Source organism: Dendropsophus ebraccatus, chromosome 1 (assembly GCF_027789765.1).
Source record: "Dendropsophus ebraccatus isolate aDenEbr1 chromosome 1, aDenEbr1.pat, whole genome shotgun sequence".
In the NCBI taxonomy this organism is placed as follows: domain Eukaryota; kingdom Metazoa; phylum Chordata; class Amphibia; order Anura; family Hylidae; genus Dendropsophus; species Dendropsophus ebraccatus.
Window position 1 is genome coordinate 171,458,853 of NC_091454.1, and position 25,014 is coordinate 171,483,866.

The 25,014-nt window shown below is 44.1% G+C and overlaps 1 protein-coding gene across 2 annotated transcripts in view; it reads right to left on the reverse strand.

The window, feature by feature from the left end:
- ABHD2 (abhydrolase domain containing 2, acylglycerol lipase) overlaps nt 1-24,616 on the reverse strand; it is a 42,542-nt gene extending 17,926 nt beyond the window's left edge. Inside the window, exons 1-5 of one of the 2 annotated variants that reach the window (XM_069984725.1) lie at nt 24,469-24,616; nt 8,003-8,064; nt 6,594-6,792; nt 2,267-2,442; nt 726-893 (exon numbers count right to left, since the gene is read on the reverse strand). In XM_069984725.1, coding sequence (XP_069840826.1) covers nt 726-893; nt 2,267-2,442; nt 6,594-6,787 — 538 coding nt within the window. In that variant the 5' untranslated portion in view covers nt 6,788-6,792; nt 8,003-8,064; nt 24,469-24,616. Of the gene's footprint in view, nt 1-725; nt 894-2,266; nt 2,443-6,593; nt 6,793-8,002; nt 8,065-16,543; nt 16,593-24,468 lie in introns of those variants that run through there. The other variant, XM_069984734.1, reaches the window with a different exon arrangement.
- Nucleotides 24,617-25,014: the final 398 nt, after the last annotated feature.

Below are 25,014 nucleotides of genomic sequence, written 5' to 3' on the forward strand. Positions count from 1 at the left end.
CTATATTCCATTGTAATATCTTATACACCTGCATTTTCAAGACATGGATCACTGCCATGCTGCATAATAAGATGGTTGAGCACTGACCACAGGTGATGGCATACAATACAATGGAGAACTTTCTGGTTCACCAGCCTGAGCAGTCTGCAGTTTTTTCCTGATAATGAGATCATATCACTATCATTTACACAAAGTATTAAGTAACCTTGTTTGATGTACTAATAAGACTCAGATCTATCCGATAATGTTTGCAGGTTAAGCTGACATTAGATATTAAACAAGTATTGTCAGAAGGCCAAGATACACTGTCATGGGACATCTCTTGACTGCTTAATGTCATTTACAAGCAAGGGATAACAAGTAAACTACTGCTGGTCTTGCAAAACTTAATACACCACTTAAGGGGCACTACAGGGAACAGAAGACTAACGTATTTCTACAGATATCAGTGAATCTTGTATACAGACGACTAGGTCTGTACCCAGACACCAAATAAAACCATTCTTTTCTCTCTATAAAAACAGCAGAGTCAGTACAGTAGCGTAGCGATTTTACTACTTCAGAGCTCACGTCATCATGATGACTAAGGATGCCGGGAGTTCAGAGGTTCAGTCCGTAGAAAACAGTCAGTGCACAAACCATATCTACAGAACGTGTGAATATGGGCTTATTTTAGTCCATGGTTTTACAAAATGTATGCATTATAGCTATGAGATGATACATACCATAAGTAAACATGCGTGGAGACGTTAACTCAATATTTGGCAAGGCTCCAAGGTGGTTTAGCACAGCACATCTATAGCCATTTTTCTGGGCGTAGTCCACAAAAGTCCGAATATACTGCTTTTCACTGTGATTTGCTATTCCCGGACATATAACCATGGTCACATTATCTGTGTAGGAAAAAAAGAAAATAATGATAGCACATGTAACATACAACTTCTCAGCAAGACACTATTGGGGTAAGTTTATCGTTGGGGTAAATTTACCGTTTTCACCTGTGTAGAAAAATTATATTGCAAAAAGGGGGTGACAGTGTCACTTTAAATATTAAGGTCAGTACACTGATGAATTGAGGGCACTGATTTTGCTATATATTTCATATCATTATTGTGATAGGAGCATAACCAAACCACTGCCTGTATTGTGTAGTAGTGCTGGAGATACATTGTGTTTTTTATATTGATATCTGCATATTATGTAATCTGAATAAACTTTGCTTATATTTGATACAGGAGTATGGTTCTAATCTTTTGTGGATATACAAAAATAAATGAATAGGTTTTTTTTTTGTTTTTTTTTTAATAAAGACACTTTTGTTGAGTGGCAGCAGAAAGGGGCGACTTAGGCCCCTTTGCTGCCACCAACATTTGTACAAGGAACTGCAGGGCTTTGAAAGCCCTGCAGTTCTCGATCCCCTGCTCTGAATAAGGGCGGGTTCACACTACGGAATTCTCGCGGACAATGTCCGCGGAATTCCGTCAGCTGTCCGCCTGCACGGGCACGCGCTTTTCCGCCGGCTCCATAGACACCATTCTATGGGCCGGCGTATTCCGCAATCCGCTGAAAGAAGTGACATGACACTTCTAAGTGCTGCTGCACAGTGTTATTACAGAGCAGGGTCCTGTTCTTCTGTGTACTGTATATTCCTATGGGGGGGGGGCTGTATACTGTTTGCCTGTCACTATAACGTAGCATGGCAGCCTTTCTACAGTGAGTGGCGATTGATATCACTGCTCGTTTCAGCTAGCACCACCGTTTGGCCATCAGTGTTCTCCCCCATCTGGCCCCCGCCCTCCACATACACAGGAACGTTTAACACTGCTTGAGCTTCCCTGTGTTCGCTATGGAAAGGGTTAAGCTGCAGCCAAAAAGCCCCATATACTGTATACTTACAGCCAAACCCACAGCAAGCAGCGGGTATAACCAGGGAAAAAAAAAATATTTGAGATTATAATATATATATATCTCAAACGCCATAAAACTGAGAAGGGTTGTATAGTTAGAGGCTCTACTAAACACACCTGCCTGAATGACTGCCAGGGAAATATTTTTGATCAATGTTAAGTGGTACTATGGTTATATCTGCATAGCCATACTACACAGTCTTGTTCTAGACTGTTACATAAACTACATTATATTCTGAGGGGAGGTTGAAGAGGTTTCTATACTTTCCAGACGCTCCTCTGAAAAATGACACGTGAAATGTTGTTAAAACACGAATCTCTCTCTTATGGTTTGTTTGATGATATTATTTATTGCTTACCTCCAGTGCAATGTTCAGCAAGAGGCTCAAAGAGGTCAAATGTTGCAGTAGCTCCATCAGGCATTGTCAGATACTTGCGTAATCCATATGGATTAGGAGAGCTGACACGCCCCATCTTTCCATATAGTGCAGTTTGGATATGTCCACTTTTTCCCCAGATTAGCGGTGGAATGTACCTAACAAAATATGTAAATTTAAGAGAATATTAAAAAGGCAAGAGATTCTTTAGGAAATCCCTTCTAAGGTGGCTAAAGAGCTGGACAATAATATTGGGCAAACTCTGGGCTTGACTGGGTAGCCAACGCACTAAAACACACTAAGGCTACGTTCACACAGAGCAAAAGGGGCGGATTACGCGAGGAAATATTTCCACCTGAAATCAACTGACACCGAATTCCGAGCAGAATGTAAGCAGAATCCCTGCGTATTTCAGCGCAGAATACTCAAGGAATCCGCGCTGATTCCGCATGCATTCAGCGCTGAAATTGAATGAACATGTTCATTCTTCAGCGCGTACAGAGCGGGAGCGCACGCCTCCCATAGCCTCCCGCTCATAATGGGAGTCTAACGGCATTCTGCGGCGGACAATTCCGTCGCAGAATTCCACTACCTTTGCTCAGTGGGAACGGGGCCTAATAATAGAGGGAGGTGCCAACAACAATTTTGCAGACTTTAGAGACTAGACTATATGGTACCTGAATTTTCTAGAAGAGATCACCTCAGAGCTGGCAGAGGAGAAGGAGCTGAGCAGAGAAAAGCTGACTAGAAATGGCAAAACATCACCGCTTTGCAATTGATGGAGATGCACTAATTTCAGAGGTATGTATGTATGTATGTATGTATGTATGTATGTATGTATGTATGTTTTTTGGGGGAAACTTTTGCTGTGGTCATATGCTGTGTGCATGCGGACATTGTCATTTCTTTCTTGTGGGCCCCTGGTATCACCTCCTTTGGGTTGTCTTGGGATTTCCCCCCCCTCCCCCCCCCCCCCATTTCCGCGCTGATTCAGCGCATAAATTCCGCTTGTATTACGCGCTGAATACGTGCGTATTCCACACTGAAACAGAAAATCAGAGCCCCATTGATTTGTATTGGCTTCCGCTAGCGGAAGAATGAACATGCGGAAATTCCACCGTGTGAACTGCAGAGCAGAATTTCCATTCAACACAATGGAAATTAGCTCTGCACCTATTTTAACGGCTGAAATTTCAGCGCTAATTCAGCACAGAAATTCAGCTGCTTTTGCTCTGTGTGAACGAGCCTAAGGCTGACACAGCTGCATGACTGTCATTACAGTGCCGTGGAGATTCAAACTGTTACCCCGCTCCTGGCATGATATTGATACATCATGACGTGCGGGGAAACAGTTCAGGACAGGCATTCACAGTCCGTGTCATCCGTGTTTCATGGACAGAGCACGGAAGACGTGAATGCAGCCTAAGTTTTAGAAGTGACTTAAATAGAACCAATCAGCACGATTATGCTGATATGGCTCTTAGCTGCACACTACAGATCTACTGTATAGCTCCCCTACTACACCAGCCTCATCTGCAGCGGTATCTTTACATCAGGGAAAAAGGTGCGTTCTTGTGGCGTGAAGCCGGGAGAGAAGCAGCAACTAATCATCTGGGCAGAGAACTTGTCAGCACTTAGTGCAGGGATGTCTGACATGCGGAGAGACCACTAACGGGTCTTTCTGTCCGTCAATCATCCCTGGCCTTGCGCCACAATAACATACCTTTTTCCCTGATGTAAACATACCGCTGCAGATGCGGTTCGTATGTTAGGGGAGCTGTACAGTAGATCAACAATGTGAAGAATTATGCTAATTGGTTCCCTTTAAAGGGGATTTCCACAGAGTACAAATCTAGTCATATACTTGCAAATTAAAGAGAAGTTGCAAAAGTTTGCCTCATGTTGTGCCGAGGAAAGCTGCGGCCAGTCAGACTTTTCCCTCTGATGTGAAATATAATATACAGGCAAAAGGTCCTCTTACACAGCCTGATATTCAGCTGTGTATGACAGCAAAGGAGCATTGATCCAAACATGATTAATCCCAAGTGGCCAGACAATACAAACACGCTCTGTATTGTTTGTGTGGCCATTTAAATACATTATCAGCTGTATATCTCCCGGTGACAATGATTTTTACAGTCACATAACATATCAAATCAGCCGCAGAGCGGGTGATACATGGACTGATTATTGGGCGAATGAGTGTTCTTAGGAATGCTACTTAATCAGCCCACATACAAGAGCCTTAAGCGCACAGTGATTTTTTTGTAGCACTACTGATCCATTTTAACTATTGAGTAACAACTGCAGTCCTCAAATATTGCTTTGATTTCAACTATAAAGCTACAGATGCAGTCCAATCAGTAGTAGTACAAAAAAGTCACAGTGAAGCACTAGCTTTACATTTAGGTCAAGGGCTGCAATCATAATACAAGGATATTTTGTATCTGCCACAATTATACCCACTTATATTAGTGGAAGGCACTTCCTATAAGGGACACATGTGCTATTATTATTATTGACTCATCTATGAGTGGAAATACAAAAGGGCAACTTTTCCTCTGGGATATCCAGCATGTGCATTACGTGGACATCTATTATTTATAACGGCACATTGCAAAACTTCATTTTACCTCTGGAGGTGCAAGAAAAGTACTGAACACTTCCGGTCCTATTCCACGGGCTGATGGGGGCCCGATCAATATTGTAAAGGAGCACCAATCTGCTAGATCGGTTCTCGTTTACTGGGCCTATTCTACAGCCCGATAATCGTTTAGTGAGGGCTGCAGGGACATAGTTACCGATGTCCTTGCAGCCCTTGTTTTAAAACACCATTCATTACACATGTTGCAGGGCTTCTCCTGCGCTCCTCCTTCCTCCCGGTCCCGCACGCAGCAGCTTTGGTGCGGCCTGTCTAAGCTGACAGACCGCTCAGCCAATCACTGGCCGCGGAGGTCCTGGCCAATGACTGGCTGAGTGGTCTGTCAGCTCAGACAGGCCGCTCCGAAGCTGCTGCTGCACGCAGGATCGGGAGGAAGACAGAGCGCAGGAGAAGCCCTGCAACATGCTAGGTAAAGTATGGTGCTTCTGAAATCGGCGGTCACAGGCCGCGCACCACTATTCCATGCAGCAATGTGCGGTCGGTGCCCAATTTTAGGTTGGAACCTAAATAAGGTTGGAATAGGCCCCTTAGGCCCAGACTGATAAAAGGGTGTAAAGCAGACACAGCTCCTCTATCATTTTACCAGAAGTGAAAGCCAAGCTGTGATTCGTTGCTGTGGGAAGTTTACACCAGGTTCTTTTTTACACCCTTTGACAAATCTGGGCCTGAATGGCTAACGCCCACATTGATAAAAGTGATCACTTGGGTCCCAGCAGCACCACAATCAGCTTAGAAAGCCTGAACTATGCACAGATATTGTGCTATATATTATATATCATACACACACACACACACACACACAGTGGTACCTCGGTTCTCAAACTTAATTGGTTCCGGAAGGCAGTTTGAGAACCAAGCAGTTTGAAAACTGAGCAGTGTCTTCCCATAGGAAATAATGTAAATGTGATTAATTGGTTCCAGCAGCCACCAATAATTACCTACAATACTCATTTATTACACTGATAAGTGCTCAGTATAATCACTACAGTACAGTACAGAGCAGCACTATACTGTACAGGACATTAAACATAAGAAATGTTTATCAGAACCAGCAATTATAGTACAGTAGTCACCAACTCCCCACCCATCCTTTACTGTATAGCGCCTCCCCCCCCCCATCCAAGCACTGTAATGTATGGGAGATGGTGGTGCACTGCCTGTACTACTACTGCACTGTATATGCACTCCAGCAGTCTTATACAGCACTGTACTGTATGTGAAGCCTCACCACTGCTTAACTCGCCAGGCACAACCCACCATCCACGCTCGCAAAAATGTTCGAAAAACGTTCGAAAACCGAGCAAAGTTCGAATTCCAAACACTACTTTAGGGTAAATTTTCGTTCGAATACCAAGCAGTTCGAGTTCCAAAGCACTCGAAAACCGAGGTATTACTATATATATATAATATATATATATATATATATATATATATATATATATATATATATATTATATATATATATATATATATATATATATATATTACAAAGGTTTTTTTCTCGGTCTCTTTACATCTCCTTATATCTGCTAGAAGCCTAGTTTCAGCCTGGCAAATTATTAACTGTTAACAATTGCAGGAAGTGTACAAGGAATGCATAAGAGGAGCCATATTACTTGTACAATGAGTGCATGAAGGATTACTCACTCTTTGGTCAGCAAGGGACAAGACTTTAATAGGAAGCGGTTTATTGCCGTGTCTTGGTAAATGAGCTCTGGAGAAGCAGTTGGGCTTTTAAGGTTTAAGCAGCGGACGATAACATAGAGAGCAGCAGCAACAGCTGCCAGCTTCATCCCGTCAAAGACGGCCGGCATCTCTGGGGTTTCCAACATCATACTCATCTTGACTGCAAAGAAAATAAAAACGACATGGTTAGGACTGTCCTGATGGAAGTTAACCAGCATATAGATTAGAATAATTACATAAGAAATGTTGTTAGGTAGCCAACACCTACATTTTCTCAACAATGTTGTAAAAGTCTAACAGGATAATGTTGAAATTTGTGACATCTTCACTTACAACACAGAAATACACTGTGAAATTGCAGAAGGTTCCTCTATCACAGTCAACACCAAAGTTGTACATATGGATATCTAACTATCAATACAAGCAAACACTTATATAACATGACAGATCTAATGCCCAGATGTAGGAGTTTGGTGCCTCAATATTTCCCCTCTCATTACTAGGAGATGCGGTAGGGGTCTAACCTCTGCAATCCCATTGAGTATAATAAATAAAATGCAGTGCTGGTGTGGCATTGTCCGCCATTCATTGTTTTTTTCTCTCTGTACCATGGTCCACAGCTTAGGCTGGGTTCACACTGCGTTTTTGCAATTCGTTTAACGTATACGTTTTATGGAAAAAACTGATGCAATTGTGTGTCATCTATTTCGATCCATTTTCCATTGACTTCCAAAATAACAAAAATGATGCTTTTTTTTTTTTTTTAATCGGAGACAAAATTAGTGTTGACTATATTTTTCGGTCCGTTAAAAGTAACCAGTTAAAAAAAAAAAAAAAATGGATACATTGAACGGATTTTAAAAACAGTGTTCCCAGCCTAAGCAGGGAATTGCAGAGTGGCCTCATTCAAGAGACCAGCAGCAGTTTCCTTAAAAGCTGTGTAGCCAGGGGGGGGGGGCTGAGCATAGAAAGAAAAAATAAGAAGAAAAGCAGACACAGTCATATTCTAAGCCACTTTGTTCTTACGATTGGCAGGTGTGCTATGCAATCACAGTGAAATTTAGATTGTAAACATCCATGGCCAGTCCTTTAGGTAGGTTGGTGGAGGTCCCATCTCCCATCACCCCCACTGATCATCTGAAAGGGTGTTGTCTCACTGGAGAGAACAATCCTGCTCTGCTACAAATAGCACAGTGATGTAAGGATGAGTGCAGGTAAACACTGCAAAGGGTGCGGCATCCTCTCAAGCACTGCAGCCCCATTCATTTTTACAGGTTTGATTCCCCATTAAAATGTCTATTTAAAAAAAAAGACACCACAAAGATACAACAAACCAAAAAAGAAAAAAACTATTGAAGACTTGTTCTCACCAGTTTTGGAAGATCTCCTATAGCAAGAATGAAGTTACACACAGTGATGAGGTCAGTTTATTCTGGAAGAGAAGAAAAAGACACATTTGTATAGAGAAAGCAGAGAAAATTCCACAAATCCTACTACACCTGTCCTTCTGACATCCTATAATGGTTCCATAGTGTTATACAGCTTGTAATCCACTGTGTGTTATAATGCAGTGGAACCTTGAATTTGGGTTATAAGTTCTATTTAGTAACTTCTTTTATAGACGTTTCAGAGAAAACTGGGTGCCAAACATTGTCAAAGTTACACTTCCAATAGACATTGCGGCCTTGAGATAGGCAGCCCAAGTGCCTCTGTATGGTGATCCATGTGGTGCCGCATTTCAGGGTTACTTTCTGAGGGGGGGGGAAGCTTCCATAGGAAATTGTTCAATTGAGAATTATCAGGAATGGTTATAATAGTGCTGCAAACAAATCAACAAGTGCAATATTACAGTTCTGTACAATTAGGCGGTTGTACAGTCCTGCAGGTCCACTACAATTAGGCGGTTGTACAGTCCTGCAGGTCCACTTATGCCAGCACTGAAGAATCTTTTTCTTAGATAGTGAGACAGATGACAAGTATGTTTTGTGTGAACATTGCGTATTGACTACTTAGGCAACTTCCAAGCTTGTGCTTAAGATAATCTAGCCGCAATGAGAAACGATGGATAACCGTCCTATTACAAGTGGGGATAGAAGATAGATTAATATACAGAATTGCTAGGGCCAGGTCTTTATTACAAGTGGAAAAAGTAATATTGGATATGAAACTATATATACCTCTTCCCAGAAGAGTTATGTTGGGGCATGACCACCACATTATGCAATTGTTTGCGATTTGGCCGCAACCTCTCCAGCACAAATTAGAATAGTTGTAAATAATGTCAGACAATCTTAAAGGGGTAAGGTACCATCTCGTGTGGATTTTACGCATAAGTTCCACATGATTTATGCATTAGGTATTTAAAAAGATTACACTTCTAGCCGCTGTCCATTCTATTACAAGGCAGCTTAGCCTTTTAGAGTATATGGTGGTCTCTGTTCTAAAGCGACAGAGACATCAGACCACAAAATGAAATGTCACACAGTAAATGAATGGATCAGCATGCGTGGGCCTGGTTACATTTACTTTCATGAAGCTTCCGATAACACTGCTAAATTCAGTGCTCATAAAGGTCCAGAAGCCCCAAAGAGAATAAATTAAGTGATGGTCGCACCTGCGCACTGTGCCTCAATTCCTTAAAGGGACAACCGACCTCCATTCACAGAATCAGTGGGGGGCTGGCAGTGGTTAAACACTCACTGATCAGCTAGTTCTCAAATACGGGATAACTTTTGGTATCAGGATATGCCCTTTAAGCAATCTTCAAGGTACTCTGTAGCACACTAATTTCAACCTATGGAAGATAAATATTTCCTTCTTTTTAAAGGTTAACACTTCAGGCACATACATACCCCCCCCCCACCACCACCACCACCACCACTTGATGTCTGGACACGATTAGAATCAGTAGGAAATTTAATGTGAATGTGTGATACTGTATCCTCCAGCTGTAACCGTGACACCTCCTATCTGTGCCTGAAAGGTGAGACATTGAGTGATCACAGCTCCTAGCACCTTGTGATACCAGGAGCTACTTTATTTACACAGAAAGTGGTTCAGTCCAGATAAGGTTTTACAGCTTCAACTTTCACGGCAATCACCAATCCTGAGGAAGAATGGAAAGTGCTGCGTCCACTTCAATGTTTTTCACTCAAGTAAAAATTACCAGAGACAGTCCTGTAGCCAGGAGCTCATCATCCTCAGCATTTATGGACAGTGACAAAAAGCATTGATGAATTACAGACAAAAGGGAAGGCCAACCCATCAGATGTCAGTATCTATAGGTTACACTAGAGGACAGGTCATCACACTGTCTCCATTAGTAACACTTCTCCATTCAGGGGTCTTCTCTTGCCCCAGACCTTTGTGTTATTATGCTGTAAGGTGGCAGCAGCCTCATCAGGGATGAGCAGTCTGCTGTTTTGGCAGGTGCAGCAGGACAGACGTACTGTAAGTGTAGGTGTAAATTTATCCCTTAGGCTGGGTCCACACTACGTTTTTGCAAAAAAAAAAAAAAAAAAAAACACAAGGAAAACGGATGCACTTGTGTGCATCCGTTTTGATCTGTTTTTCCATTGACTTCCATTGTGAAAAAAAAACAAAAACAAAATGGATCCTTTTTTTAACAGACACAAAAATGAGGTTGACTACGTTTGTGTACTTTAAAAAAACGGATCCGTTTTGATTATTTTTTTTATAATGGAAGTCAATGGAAAAAACGGATCAAAACGAATGCACACAATTACATTCAATTGAATGTAATTGTGTGCATTCGTTTTGATCCGTTTTTTTCCATTGACTTCCATTATAAAAAAATAATCAAAACGGATCCGTTTTTTTAAAGTACACAAACGTAGTCAACCTCATTTTTGTGTCTGTTAAAAAAAGGATCCATTTTGATTTATTTTTTTTTTCACAATGAAAGTCAATGGAAAAACAGATCAAAACGAATACACACAATTACATTAATTTTTTATCAGTTTTTCATCTGTTTTTAGCAAAAAAAAAAAACAGATGAAAAACAACGGATTCCAAAAACGTAGTGTGAACACAGCCTTACCTGTTTTCTCACTAGAGTCTGGAAAAATTCTGAATAAAGACTACTCTGCAATATATGGAGAAGCATCAGCAACTGGACGAGGAAAGACATAATTTACTGGCTGACCCCCCCAGCTAGAAATACAAGTGACTGCCACCTGTTATTAAGGATTGTCTTACATGCAGCCATATGTGCTACGGTATTAGGCTAGAGCAAGGTGGTATAAACAATCATTTAATGTACTTTTTTGATGAACAGAAGGTTTCTGTAAATACTACATGCCGTCCACCTATGACCAGAAAACTATTCCCTACATAAGAGCTTCAGCAATATGTACAAAGGGAAGGGCACATAGCATAACCCTGATGTAACATTTCCATAGTACAGCAACAGCCTCTCTTTATAAATGTGCACAAAGGCCTATTAGCTGACTCCTCACTACATATGTGGAGGTGGCTTAGTGGGTGCAATTTAACCATTTTGTTCTAGCTGATCTGTCACCTCTCTATGTAACAGAACTATATTACACATATAGGTCTATACCAATATTAGCCACTATGACTATGTGCTGTTTGGCTAATAGATAATATCTATCGCCAGGTAACAAATAGGCTATTAGGGTATTAGTTGTTGGATGCAGCCATAGGGAGTCCTGGAAGACATGGATACAGCCTACAGCCAACAGCTGTATTCATGTTTTCCAGGCAGCCTTGGGTTTCGCTCATGCTTGTTGGAGGCAGTGATAGATCAGCAAGCGTGTAACTGCTCAGTAAACGAGAGCTGATCTAACAGTATCTTTAGTGTAAAAATTATAATGTATTTACTTACTTTACCATGTTCCCCGATGTGCTCGGGCCTTTCCAGTCTCTGCAGCTGCAGCTCTGCCTTCTGTTCCTGTCTCTTGAGTGACAGGCCGTTCAGCCAACCGCTGACAGTGGTCCTGTCTCAGTCAGAGACTGACTGAGCGGCCTGTCAGTGCAGAGATGGGATCAGAAGGAACAGGAGGCAGAGCTGCATAGACCTGGGAAGGCCCGAGCACACCGGGGAATGTGGGAAGGTAAGTAAATACTTTATTATTTTATTCTACAATCATCAGCCGTCCGCCCCTGACCTAAAGTGGTTATCCCGTGCTACAAAAACATGGCCACTTTCTTCCAGAGACAGCCCCACTCTTGTCTCCAGCCTTGGTGGGGTTTTGCTGCTTAGTTCAATTGAAGTGAATGGAGCTTTAGGGTACGTTCACACGTATCGGATCCCACAGCAGAGATCTGCAGCAGATTTCATCTAAATAACTGAACACAGCATCAAATCCGCACCATCAAATTTTCTGCGGATCCTGTACATGTGAACACACCCTAAAGGGGTTATCCAGCGCTACAAAAACATGGCTACTTTTCCCCCTCTCATGTTTCCAGGTCAGGTGTGGTTTGCAATTAACCCTTAGAGGACAGAGCCAATTTCAATTTTTGCGGTTTCGTTTTTTCCCTCCTTGTGCTTAAAAGGCCATAGCACTTGCATTTTTTCACCTAGAAACCCACATTAGCCCTTATTTTTTGCACCACTAATTGTACTTTGCAATGACAGGCTGAATTTTTTCATAAAGTACACTGCGAAACCTGAAAAAAGTTCAAAGTGTGGTAAAAATCGAAAAAAAAATGCATTTCTTTTGTTTTTTTGTTTTTTTTCATTTTTACGCCGTTCGCCCTGGGGTAAAACTGACTTGTTATGCATGTTCCTCAAGTCGTTACAATTACAACAATATGTAACGTGTATAACTTTTATTGTATCTGATGGCCTGTAAAAAATTCAAATCATTGTTAACAAATATATGTTCCTTAAAAATCGCTCTATTCCCAGGCTTATAGCGCTTTTATCCTTTGGTCTATGGGGCTGTGTAAGGTGTCATTTTTGCGCCATGATGTGTTCTTTCTATCGGTACCTTGATTGCGCATATGCGACTTTTTGATCGCTTTTTATTACAATTTTCCTGGATTTGATGCGACCAAAAATGCACAATTTTGCACTTTGGGATTTTTTGGCGCTTATGCCGTTTACCGTGCGAGATCAGGAATGTGATTTGACAGCTGCCTCCGATTACTGTATTAACTTTGACAACTGCCTCCGATTACTGTATTAGTGGGCAGGGCGATCGGACCGTGCCTGCTAATAGCTGTGGTCCTGGGCTACGAGCAGCACCCGGGACCGCGCGGCCCCGCTCTGAACGCATGGAGGCCGCCTTGGATGTTCGGGTACGTCCAGGGTAGCCTAGGGGTTAAAGGGGTTATCCAGCGCTACAAAAACATGGCCACTTTTCCCCCTACTGTTGTCTCCAGTTCAGGTGTGGTTTGCAATTAAGCTCCATTTACGTCAATGGAACTGAGTTTCAAAACCCCACCCAAACTGGAGACATCAGTAGGGGGAAAGTGGTCATGTTTTTGTAGCGCTGGATAACCCCTTAAAGTAAATGTACCATCAGGCCCAGGCTGAAGCATTGGAGGCGGGCCGACTCACCTCCAGTGGGAGGAAACCCCCGCTTCTCTATGATAGGGCTCCATTGATTCTAAAGGAGCAGAGTTATAGAGGGGCTGGGGTTTCCACACACTAGGGGTGGGTCAGTCCGCCTCCAGTGCTTCAGCCTGGACCTGGTGGTATATTCACTTTAAAGACATGATCAGCCGATGATCGCTGTCGTCAGCTGATCGTTGTCTTTATTACACAAAGCAATAATCGGCTGAATTAGCCAATTAATCCGATTATCGCTTCATGTAATAGGGCCCTAAGTAATGGCATATCCTTAAAAAAAAAAAAAAAAAATTACATTCTAAAAAATATGCCATGACTTGTATAGACCCCTAAAATCATCTTCCTGTCTCTGAAATGTAAGCGATGCTACTGTAACAATGAGCAGCAGGTGATCCACAGACCATTTTATTCCCCTATAAAGTGTGATTGATATAGGGTCTTTTGGCACAAAACACTGAGACATTGGTTAAGTCAGGCTAAGCAGAGAGATTATACCTCCACTGTCTACAAGGACACTATGCGAGTCTCCGTGTCTGACTTATGTTTGTTTAGACCTGTGGAAAAAATGACAAAGACAAGCAGCTAGATCCCTCAGGGAGACGTCATGGGACTTTGCCTCCCTGGTGACAAGGCAAGAAGCATCACTTATGTAACACAGATTACATGCATTAGGAGGACAGCTCTTGTTTTTCAGGTATACAGCTATAAACGGAGCTGACAGCCTGAGGTCACTCAACAAGTCAACAACACTCAGAACATGAAAATACAAAATATGGCTACTTTAGTTGTACGGTACAAAGATCATATGTAATATTAGTAAATGGCATTGCACTGTGACTGCAATATGACAGTCCCAAAAAGTCCGTCCATGCTGTCAGACAACACCTACCAATGACCTCAATGCACCTTCTCTGGGATTTGACTATTTTGCAGTCAAGTTGCAACAGTAATAAAGTTTTCCACAAAATATTTACGTTGTGCTACTTAGATGTGACTTGCCGTCACACAACTAAAGTTGCTGTGTAGTCCCAGCCTAAAAGATCACACTCCAAGAAGTTATTTATCAAACCTACTTTTCCATTTACACACAAATTCTGAAGCATATAAAGGATGTTACAGAAGTAAGTGAGGTTGTATTACAGCTCTTATACCAGGGGTGCCAAACCTGCAGCCCTCCAGCTGTTGCAAGACTACTATTCCCATCATGCCTGGACAGCTAAAGCTTTGACTGTCCAGGCAGGATGGGAATTGTAGTTTTACAATAGCCAGAGAGCCGCAAGTTTGATTGTTACACAGTATCGATGGGGAACCTGCAGCCCTCGAACCAGCTGTTTCAAAACTACAATACCATCATGCCTGGACAGCCAAAGGTGATGGGAGTTATAGTTTTGCAACAGCTTGAGGTCTTCAGGCTTCTTATCCGTATGGTGGAGGAACCACAAACAATACTTATGCTGATTGGTTGTAAGGGTACGTGCACACTGATGAAAACACACAGAGGACTTGTGGCGGGTTCTGCGCTCCCACTACACTCTCCTCCTGTGCCATGGTCAGGCAGATTCCGCCGTCCGCCTGAAGAACAAACCCGCGTCCTCTGCGTGTTTTCCTCAGTGTGAACATAGCCTATGGCTGAACGGTGGTAGGACATCCCTGGAAATACTCTATAACCTCTATAACCTACTGACATCTATACTGATCTACTGATATCTGACAGCTATCAGACTGGAATAAAGAGGACTCTGAAAGGTCCAGTTTTCTACTTTCCTAACTCTGTGCTACACTATGCCTGACCAAGGGCCTTTTCTTATATATGGATCTAACAGAAAAATAATCTGGAGATCCCTACAGTTATATCACAAGGCTATTTAAGAGCATATGTAAAAGGTTTTTTCTTCTCACTGGGGTCCATTAACTGAGAACGGAGGCCATATTAATAAGTGGAGCATATGCATTGCCCTGTCATTACACATACACGTACATATTCCCTGAAGACGCCTTACAGAACTTCATAAAACTTTAATATATATAGTACAGAGGGCCTCATAGCATAAGCTAAACTGACTCTAGCATGGCCCATGGGGGGGGGGGGGGGGGGGGTGCCTTTAGAAGGTTCTTACCACCCAATGGTTACGGACATGAGACCAGCCAGAGATTGAGTCCCGGTTTGTACACGGCCACCTTAGCAGATGTACTGTGGCCTTTATAGAGTTAACCACTGAATCATACAATAATATTCTGACACCATGTCCAAGACTAAACATATCCCATAGCTTATTTTATGCAGTAAAAGAACTAGTTCCCTTACTGCATAAAATAAGCCATGTGCTATATTTATCCAACCCAAATAAAGCTGAATATATTGAAAGTGAAGCAGAGGCTCCAAACGAGGAGACGCATTGGTGTACTGATATGTCCGCGTGTAAACTCTCTAAAGATCACATACTTTCTTCTTGTCTGCTCTGTAGACCCTGGACACTTTATTAGGACTTTGTACATCCTGTTATATTATTACCTGACTACTTTTTCACACACTACAATACTTATACATATGATGCCAAAGTCTTGTTTAATAAAAACAGTTTAAAAGGAGAAGTCCGGCAAAATTTTGTATTCATGTATTGTATTGTATTGCCCCCCCCCCCCCCCCCCCCCAAAGTTATACAAATTACCAATATACACTTATTACGGAAAATGCACATAAGGCACTTTTTCCCTGCACTTACTACTGCATCAAGGCTTCACTTCCTGGATAACATTGTGATGTCACGACCCGACTCCCAGAGCTGTGTGGGCTGTGGCTGCTGGAGAGGATGATGGCAGAGGGATGCTCAGTGTCCCTCCAGTGCCCTGTGTCCCTCAGTGTCCCCCTTCCATCATCCCCTCCAGCAGCCACAGCCCGCACAGCTCTGGGAGTCGTCATTTTATCCAAGAAGTGAAGCCTTGATGCAGGAGTAAGTGCAGGGCAAAAAGTTTGTTAGGTGCATTTCCCGTAATAAGTGTATATTGGTAATTTGTATAACTTTAGGGGGGAAATACAATACTTTAATAAAACATTTTGCCAGACTTCTCCTTTAACCCCTTAGTGACCGCCATGCTGCCTTTTCACGGCGGTGACTAATGGGCTCTATTCTGTTGCGTACGCCTTTTAACGGCGTACGCATCGAAATGAACCGCCGCCCGGCGGCGGCAGCAGTACAGGGGATCAGCGGTCAGTGTGACAGCTGACCCCACCTGTAACTGCCCGGAGCGGAGGATTCTCCGCTGCAGGCAGTTTAACCCGTTAAATGCCGCTGTCAAAGCATGACAGCGGCATCTAACGGGTTCTGGTCGGCGCCGCGGGTATACTGACCTGATCAGAAGTCCCGCGGCGAAGTCCGGTCCCCCGACGGTCTCCATGGTGATCCCGGGGTCCTAATGAAGGTCGCTGGGGTCACCATGGAGATGCCTCTGCTCAGCCATACAGAGGTATGGCCGAGCAGATGCCTGTCAGCAAGTAGCTGACACATACTCAATACACTGCATTACAATAGTAATGCAGTGTATTGAGTATCAGTGATCAATGATCACTGATCAGTAGTACACTAGTGTACAGTAATATACACTAGTGTAAAAGTGAAAAAAAACATGCACCAAACACACAAAACACCCCCCAGCCCCCCCCCCCCAATAATAAAGATGCATTACATTCCCCATACACTATAAAACGTTACATAAGTGATTAAAAACACAAATCCTATACATATTTGGTATCACCACGTCCGTAACGACCCAATCTATAAAAAAAATCAATAATTATACCGCACGACACACGCTGTAAAAAAAAAAAATTAAAAACAGTACCAAAATAGCTGTATTTTATCAATCCACTTTAGAAAATACATTAAAAAAAATAATCAAAAAGTCATATACATATAAAACTTGGTATCAATAGAAACTACAGATCTTCCCGCAAAAAATAAGCCCAAAACCAGCTCTGTCACGCAAAAGATAAGAACGCTATGGATCTTGCAATGTGACAACAGTTTTTGTGGGTTTTTGCTAGGAAGATAGTTTCTATTGCGCCAAAGTGGTAATAGTTAAAAAAAACCTATACAAATGTGGTATCGCCGTAACCGTAGCGACCCAGAGAATACATGTATTATGTTATTAGTGACCACCGATAAAAATTTTTACGGCGATCACTACTGGGCTCTATTCTGTTGCCATCAGCTCTTTATAGCTATGGAGCAGAATGGTGCAGCAGGTGCGCCGGTAAGGCCCGCAGCCCCCTCCTCTCAGCTACCGGAGGTCACAGAGAAGTTGGGGCAGAGTGTGGGGTCAGTCCCGGCAAGTCCCCTCTCCGGCGATCGCCGTTATTATCAGTATAACGGCGGCCACAGTTAACGAGCATTGCCAGCGCAGCTGAACGCTTTCATCTCTTCTCACCGTGAATCCACCCTAAAAGGAGATGAGAACATGTCCCCCCCGTCCCCAGAATTAACCCTAGTGACCTGGTCACTGACCCTCCCCTCCCTGGGCGGCCATCTGATCCAAGATGGCCACCGTCATCACTGTTAACAGACTCTGTTCACAGTGATGGATTCCTAAAAATGATCAAAGCTCCATTCTCTCCACCACCGAAGGTGGCGGAGAGCATGGGGCAATGATCGGGGACCACCCAGTGTGGTCCCAGTACAAGTGATCAGTGGTTTATACTATAATCCGCTGATCGCTTGTTCCAAATGGTGCCGGCACTTTTTACCCCTGTCACCAAAGTCAAGTGCCCCAGATTGCCCGTCGCAACCCTAGATAGTCAGTGAACACCACGAGATTGCCAGTCACCACCCCATATAGCCAGTAAACACACCAAGATTGCCCATAACCACCCCATATAGCCAGTAAACAGCCCCAGATTGCCTGTAACCACCCCAGATTGACCAAGACCACCCCAGATTGGCACAGACTGCTCGTAACCACACCAGATTGCCTGTCGCCACCTCAGATAGCCAGTAAAGACCCAGAGATTGTCCACTTCCACCCCAGATAACCAGTAAACACCCACATATTGCCTGTAACTAAAATGACACTCCTTCTCTTCTGAGCCCGGCTGTGTGCCCATACAGTGGTTTATGCCCACATATGGGGTACCATTGTACTCAGGAGAAGCTCCGTTACAAGTCTTGGGGTGCTTTTTCTCCCCTGTTCCTAGTGAAATTGAGAAATTTCAAGCTAAACAAACATGTTATTGGAAAAATTCATTTTTTTTTCATTTTTACGGTCTAGTTTTGACTACTTTCCTCCAATACCTGTGTGGTCAAAATGCTCCCCACACCCCAAGATGAATTCCTTGAGGGGTGCACTTTCCAAAATGGGGTGACTTTTGGGGGGGGGGGGTTCTATTCTGCAGACATTACAGGGACACTACAAACGCACCTGGCGCTCAGAAACTTCTTCATCTTGCACTGAAAATGCTAAATTGGCGCTCCCTTCCTTCTGAGGCCTGCTGTGTGCCCATACAGTGGTTTATGCCCACACATGGGGTACCGTTCTAATCAGGAGAACCTGCGTTACATATATTGGGGCGAGTTATCTCCCGTGTTCCTCGTGAAGTTGAGAAATTTCAAACTAAAAAAAACATTATTGGAAAAATTCTATTTTTGAATACTTTCCTCCAATACCTGTGGGGTCAAAATGGTCACCACACCCCAAGATGAATTATTTGAGGGCTGTACTTTCCAAAATGGGGTGACTTTTGGGGGGGGGGGGGGGGGGGGGGGGGGGTTATATTCTGCTGACATTACAGGGGTACTGCAAACGCACCTGGCGCTCAGAAACTTTTTCAGCAAAATCTGAACTGGAAATGCTAATAGGCGCTCCTTCTTTTCTGAGCCCGGCTGTGTGCCCATACAGTGGTTTACGCCCACACATGGGGTACCATTGTACTCAGGAGAACCTGCGTTACAAAATTTGGGGTGCATTTTCTCTCATGTGTATTATGAAAATGAGATACTTTAATCATAACAAATATATTATTGGAAAATTTCTATTTTCCATTTTTTTCCGGCCTAATGTTGAATACTTTCCTCCAGCCCCTGTAGGGTTAAAATGCTCATTATACCCCTAGATTAATTTTTTAAGGTGTCTAGTTTCCAAAATGGGGTCACTTATGGGGGTGTCCAGTATACTAGCCTCCTAAATCAACTTAAAAAAAGAACTGGTCCCCCAAAAAAATAAGTTTGGGAAATTTCATGAAAATTTGATAATTTGCTGATACATTTCTAAGGGCCCTATTCCACAGTAACGATAATTGGCCGGATCGGCCCCATTCGGACGATTATCGTTCGGTGAAATAGAGAGAACGATCAGCCGATGATCGTGTCATCGGCTGATCGTTCATTTAGGGCCAGACCTAAAATCATCGTTCCCCCACCGCGCATCGCTACGATTGAGTAGCGGTGCGCGGCGGGCGACCGACGATTTCAGAAGCGCAGCATCATACATTACCTGTCAGGTCTTCTTCTCTGCGCTGTCTTCATCCCCGGGTCCCGCGCGCTCTATCTTCCGAATGGCCGGTCATTCTGAAGATAGAGCGTGCGGGACCCCGGGGATGAAGACAGCGCAGAGAAGAAGACCTGACAGGTAATGTATGATGCTGCAAGGACATCGGTAACGATGTCCTTGCAGCCCTCGCTCAACGATCGGGCCCGTGGAATAGGCCCAGTAAACGAGCGGCGATCTAGCAGATCGCCGCTCGTTTACATAGTTGATCGGGCCCTCCTCGACCCGTGGAATAGGACCCTAAGTCCTGTAACACCCTAAAAAAGTGAAATATGTTTACGAAATGAAGCCAGAATAAAGAGGACATATTGATAATGTGACTTACTAACTAATTTTTGTCATGTGACTTTCTTTTTTTAGAAGCAAAGAATTTCAAAGTTCAAATTTCAAAGTGCAAATTTTTCATGATATTTTGATGTCTTTCACAAAAAACACACAAAGTAGTGACCAAATTTTGCCACCAACATAAAGTACCATATGTTATGAAAAAACAATCTCAGAATCCCTAGCATACGTTAAAGCATCACTGAGCTATAAGCGCATGTGAGACAGGTCAGGTCCATTCATCCTAAGCGAGCCGCGTCATACAGGGGAGGTAATTCCCTCCCACTGGGGGCGGGCCAGCCGACCTCCAGTGCTTCAGCACCGGCTGCTGGATCGAACAGCGCCGTGCTCGAGAACCTGGCGGTGGTCCGAAAAACGGACCGCGGCACCGGCTTCCCGGTGCCGACCGATCCGTGGGTTCAGGTTAAAGAGGATGTACCTGGTGGTACATCCTCTTTAAGGCCCAAATAGGCTTGGTCCCTAAGGGGTTAAAGAGAAAGTGAAGCAGAGAATACAGATTGATTCCGCCTTCTCTACTGACTCCAGTGCTAATATTAAAGCACTTAAAACTGCTGACAGCTCTATACAGGGGACAGGGAATGGGAACTTCTGGTCATGCAGGTTGTGTAACAAAAAAAAAAAAAAAAAAAAAAAAAGGGTCTTGCAGCATCCTTGGTTCTGCTACTGCAAGTGCCCAGAAGGTGGAACCACCATGATAGGTGCACTGAGCACTTCCTCTGCCCCTCCTCTCAGCTCTAGTGGTCTCCTGATTGGACATTGCAGCTGTCACTCAGAGTCATAAGAAGGGGCAGAGGCAGTTTGCTTTCCCTTTAAAGTTGCTGTTATGAGTATTAATAAAGATATGCTTGCTCGACCTAGAGTCCATGACCCCAATGTTCTACATGCGACATTGAATTACCATTCACGGTTCTGAATATGATCACTAACTGGAACGATGGATGTAATCTTATCGTCTCATTACTGGTATCATTTACATCTATGTGCATCACCACAGGACATCAGTGCAGGGATCCGACTGGTTGCCATCTCTGACACTTTTCCCTTGCATTAGTTTTACTAAATTTCCTCTAATGTCTGTATGTCACATGTGACTATGCCATGTACATATATATATGTACAGATTAGTCACCATTCAGCCATGTGTATGTGTATAATGAACTATGGGAAGCATATCTGCAGATGGAAAGCACTAGAAGGTCCCTTCACATGTACATGATGTCTGGGCCCTCCCGGAATAGCTGTTCCCATGTAATCTCTATTGTTCTGCTGACTCCCTACTGATACTGAAAATAAAAAGAGCAAATCACTCATAGGGCGCTATGCCAGCAAACAGAGGTACATAGGGTGTCCCGCAGGGATCACAGTCCCCTTATGATGTGTTAAAGACAAAACAACGTATCTCAGCATGTAGTAGGTCCAGGAGGAAGCAACCATATCAGAGGAAATGATCACAACGAGCATAAAAAAAAAATCTAAAAAAAGAGTATACAGTGATAAAGAACAGAAAGATGTATAACTACTGAGAACTGTGGATCACATAGAACAATAAGAACATATTACTGTAGCGGTAATGCTGGGTTCACACAGCACTGATGCCGTATGCATCAGCTATAGGTAGGCCAGTGTATATAACAGTGCACACCAGCAGGTCCATTTACTTTATTGGTCCTAACACAAGTCAGCTAGCGCAGGCCACCTTGCGCTTTTACACTTTTGGGTCCAAGTCAAAATTCATATAACACGAAAAACGACCCAAATGTAGTCACGAGTCCATGCAATGTGAACCCCGTCTAAACAGTGTGGGTTTAGGGCAGGAAAGCACTCCAGACAGATCGCTGCTGTTGTGTGTCTGGATAGATATCTGTAGGACAGAACTGAGGCAATGCGAGAAGGCAGGGACAGTACAGGGTGAGATCAGGGACAGACAGTATACAGGGGAGCGCCTGTCTGTCTGGGTGCTGGAGAGACTATATGGACTGGGGTGCAGCAATGTGGGCACACAGGCTGGTAACATCAAACATGCCAAGGGGATTATATGGGCAGTAGTATGTTTCTGGGGAGAAAAAAAAAAAAAGAGTGGTAAAAAGCAGCTGTCATGGTTAGATAGATTGCTGGTGACACAGGAAGATAAAAAAAAAAAGTAAAAAAGTAAAAGTAAAAAAGTAAAAGTGAGTATAAACCAGGCTTTGGAGGGTTGGGGTGGAGTTGGTTGATACCAGAGAGTAATTGCATGTGTACATCATATTCATCCTCACACTATTTCCTACCATTTCATCCCTTGCACACTACAGCTGTGTTTCTACTGTCCTGTGTGATCTTCTACAGCAGTGGTGTCACTCACGGCATAGCAGCTGGTTCAAAATTACAATATCCATCATGTCTGGACAACAAAAGGGTGTGCAGGAATAATAGGAGTTGTAGTTTGTGAGAGCTGAATGGCTGCAGGTTGTGCACCACTGCGCTATAGTCACCACCAGTTGTACATGTCCCATTATTTGTTTCTCCACACTTGTTTTTTTACATGTTTTATACTCCTCCTGAACGCTTGGCATTCACCTTCACCCTGTCCTACGTATCACATGGTGAGGGGCTTAGGGAGCACTCCTGCAGGTCCTTAGCGTATATGCCTGATATAAGTGCTCCCAACATGTGGGTCTCCAAAGGTAGTACAACTACAACTCCCACCCTGCCCCGACAAACAATGCTGGCTCTGGGTGTTATGGAAGTTGTCATTTTGTAACAGCTGAAGAGCCACAGGTTGGTGCACAGTACCAAAGAAGACCACCCAACATTGTACTGTGAAGTGAGGTGGTCTTCTCAAAGAATCTGGCTAGTATATATGGTACATGGTGGATCTGGACATGTGTCATGTCATCCCTCACAGACTGCTCTCCTTATACTACAGCCCATGTCTCACAGACTGCTCTCCTTATACTACAGCCCATGTCTCACAGACTGCTCTCCTTATACTACAGCCCATGTCTCACAGACTGCTCTCCTTATACTACAGCCCATGTCTCACAGACTGCTCTCCTTATACTACAGCCCATGTCTCACAGACTGCTCTCCTTATACTACAGCCCATGTCTCACAGACTGCTCTCCTTATACTACAGCCCATGTCTCACAGACTGCTCTCCTTATACTACAGCCCATGTCTCACAGACTGCTCTCCTTATACTGCAGCCCATGTCTCACAGACTGCTCTCCTTATACTGCAGCCCATGTCTCACAGACTGCTCTCCTTATACTGCAGCCCATGTCTCACAGACTGCTCTCCTTATACTGCAGCCCATGTCTCACAGACTGCTCTCCTTATACTGCAGCCCATGTCTCACAGACTGCTCTCCTTATACTGCAGCCCATGTCTCACAGACTGCTCTCCTTATACTGCAGCCCATGTCTCACAGACTGCTCTCCTTATACTGCAGCCCATGTCTCACAGACTGCTCTCCTTATACTGCAGCCCATGTCTCACAGACTGCTCTCCTTATACTGCAGCCCATGTCTCACAGACTGCTCTCCTTATACTACAGCCCATGCCTCACAGACTGCTCTCCTTATACTACAGCCCATGCCTCACAGACTGCTCTCCTTATACTACAGCCCATGCCTCACAGACTGCTCTCCTTATACTACAGCCCATGTCTCACAGACTGCTCTCCTTATACTACAGCCCATGTCTCACAGACTGCTCTCCTTATACTACAGCCCATGTCTCACAGACTGCTCTCCTTATACTACAGCCCATGCCTCCATCCCTCACAGACTGCTCTCCTTATACTACAGCCCATGTCTCCATCCCTCACAGACTGCTCTCCTTATACTGCAGCCCATGTCTCACAGACTGCTCTCCTTATACTGCAGCCCATGTCTCACAGACTGCTCTCCTTATACTACAGCCCATGTCTCACAGACTGCTCTCCTTATACTGCAGCCCATGTCTCACAGACTGCTCTCCTTATACTACAGCCCATGTCTCACAGACTGCTCTCCTTATACTACAGCCCATGCCTCACAGACTGCTCTCCTTATACTACAGCCCATGTCTCACAGACTGCTCTCCTTATACTACAGCCCGTCTCACAGACTGCTCTCCTCATACTACAGCCCATGTCTCACAAACTGCTCTCCTCATACTACAGCCCATGTCTCCATCCCTCACAGGTTCCCAGCTGTGGTTCCCCATCACACCCAGGGTGTCTCCGGGCCCTGTGGCGCCTTCGCCCTGTGACAGTGACAGCAGCAGGTACCACAACAGAACCGCACAACTGTTGAGTCACATCCACACAATGAGCGCACAATGGGTTGGCTATTAATACCACATCCAGTCCGGGCAGCCGTACATACAGACGCCAGGCCCGTCCCCGGCCGCTGCTCCATCCCTGCTCACCTCACGGGCCTCGCATCCGGCAGAGAGCGGCCCCAGTGCACCTCACATCAGCTGGTAATGACATCTACAGCCCGGCGACTGCTGCTACCACCGCCCTCCAGCACCTTCCACCTCTCAGTCCCTTGACAACAGTTACTTCCCTAACAACGCAGCAGCTGCTATCTCTCTCACATTATTGGTGGAACTTCCTATCAATCAGTTTTATCCATCAGTGATTGGTCGGTATCTCCGACGCTTTCTATTGGCTGAGCATTTCCCCCTTGCTCCACAGCCGGCTGCCTGTGAGTCACAACAAGAAGTGTTCGCTGATTGGCTGTCGGAGCTGTCAGTCCTGTGCTTACGTAAACCTTGCTGGGCAGACACGTGAAGAGTGTGGTGCAGGAGCAGGGGGAGCATTCTAGTGAGTTCTCCCTCACGCTGCTGTCCTTGAGGCTGATGCTTTGTCACATGGGACATGGCTGTCCACAGTCCTTATTACCTCCCTGCATATAAGTGTGGTCAGACATGGCTGTGTGACACCCCCAGGCTATCCTGATCAATGAGGGA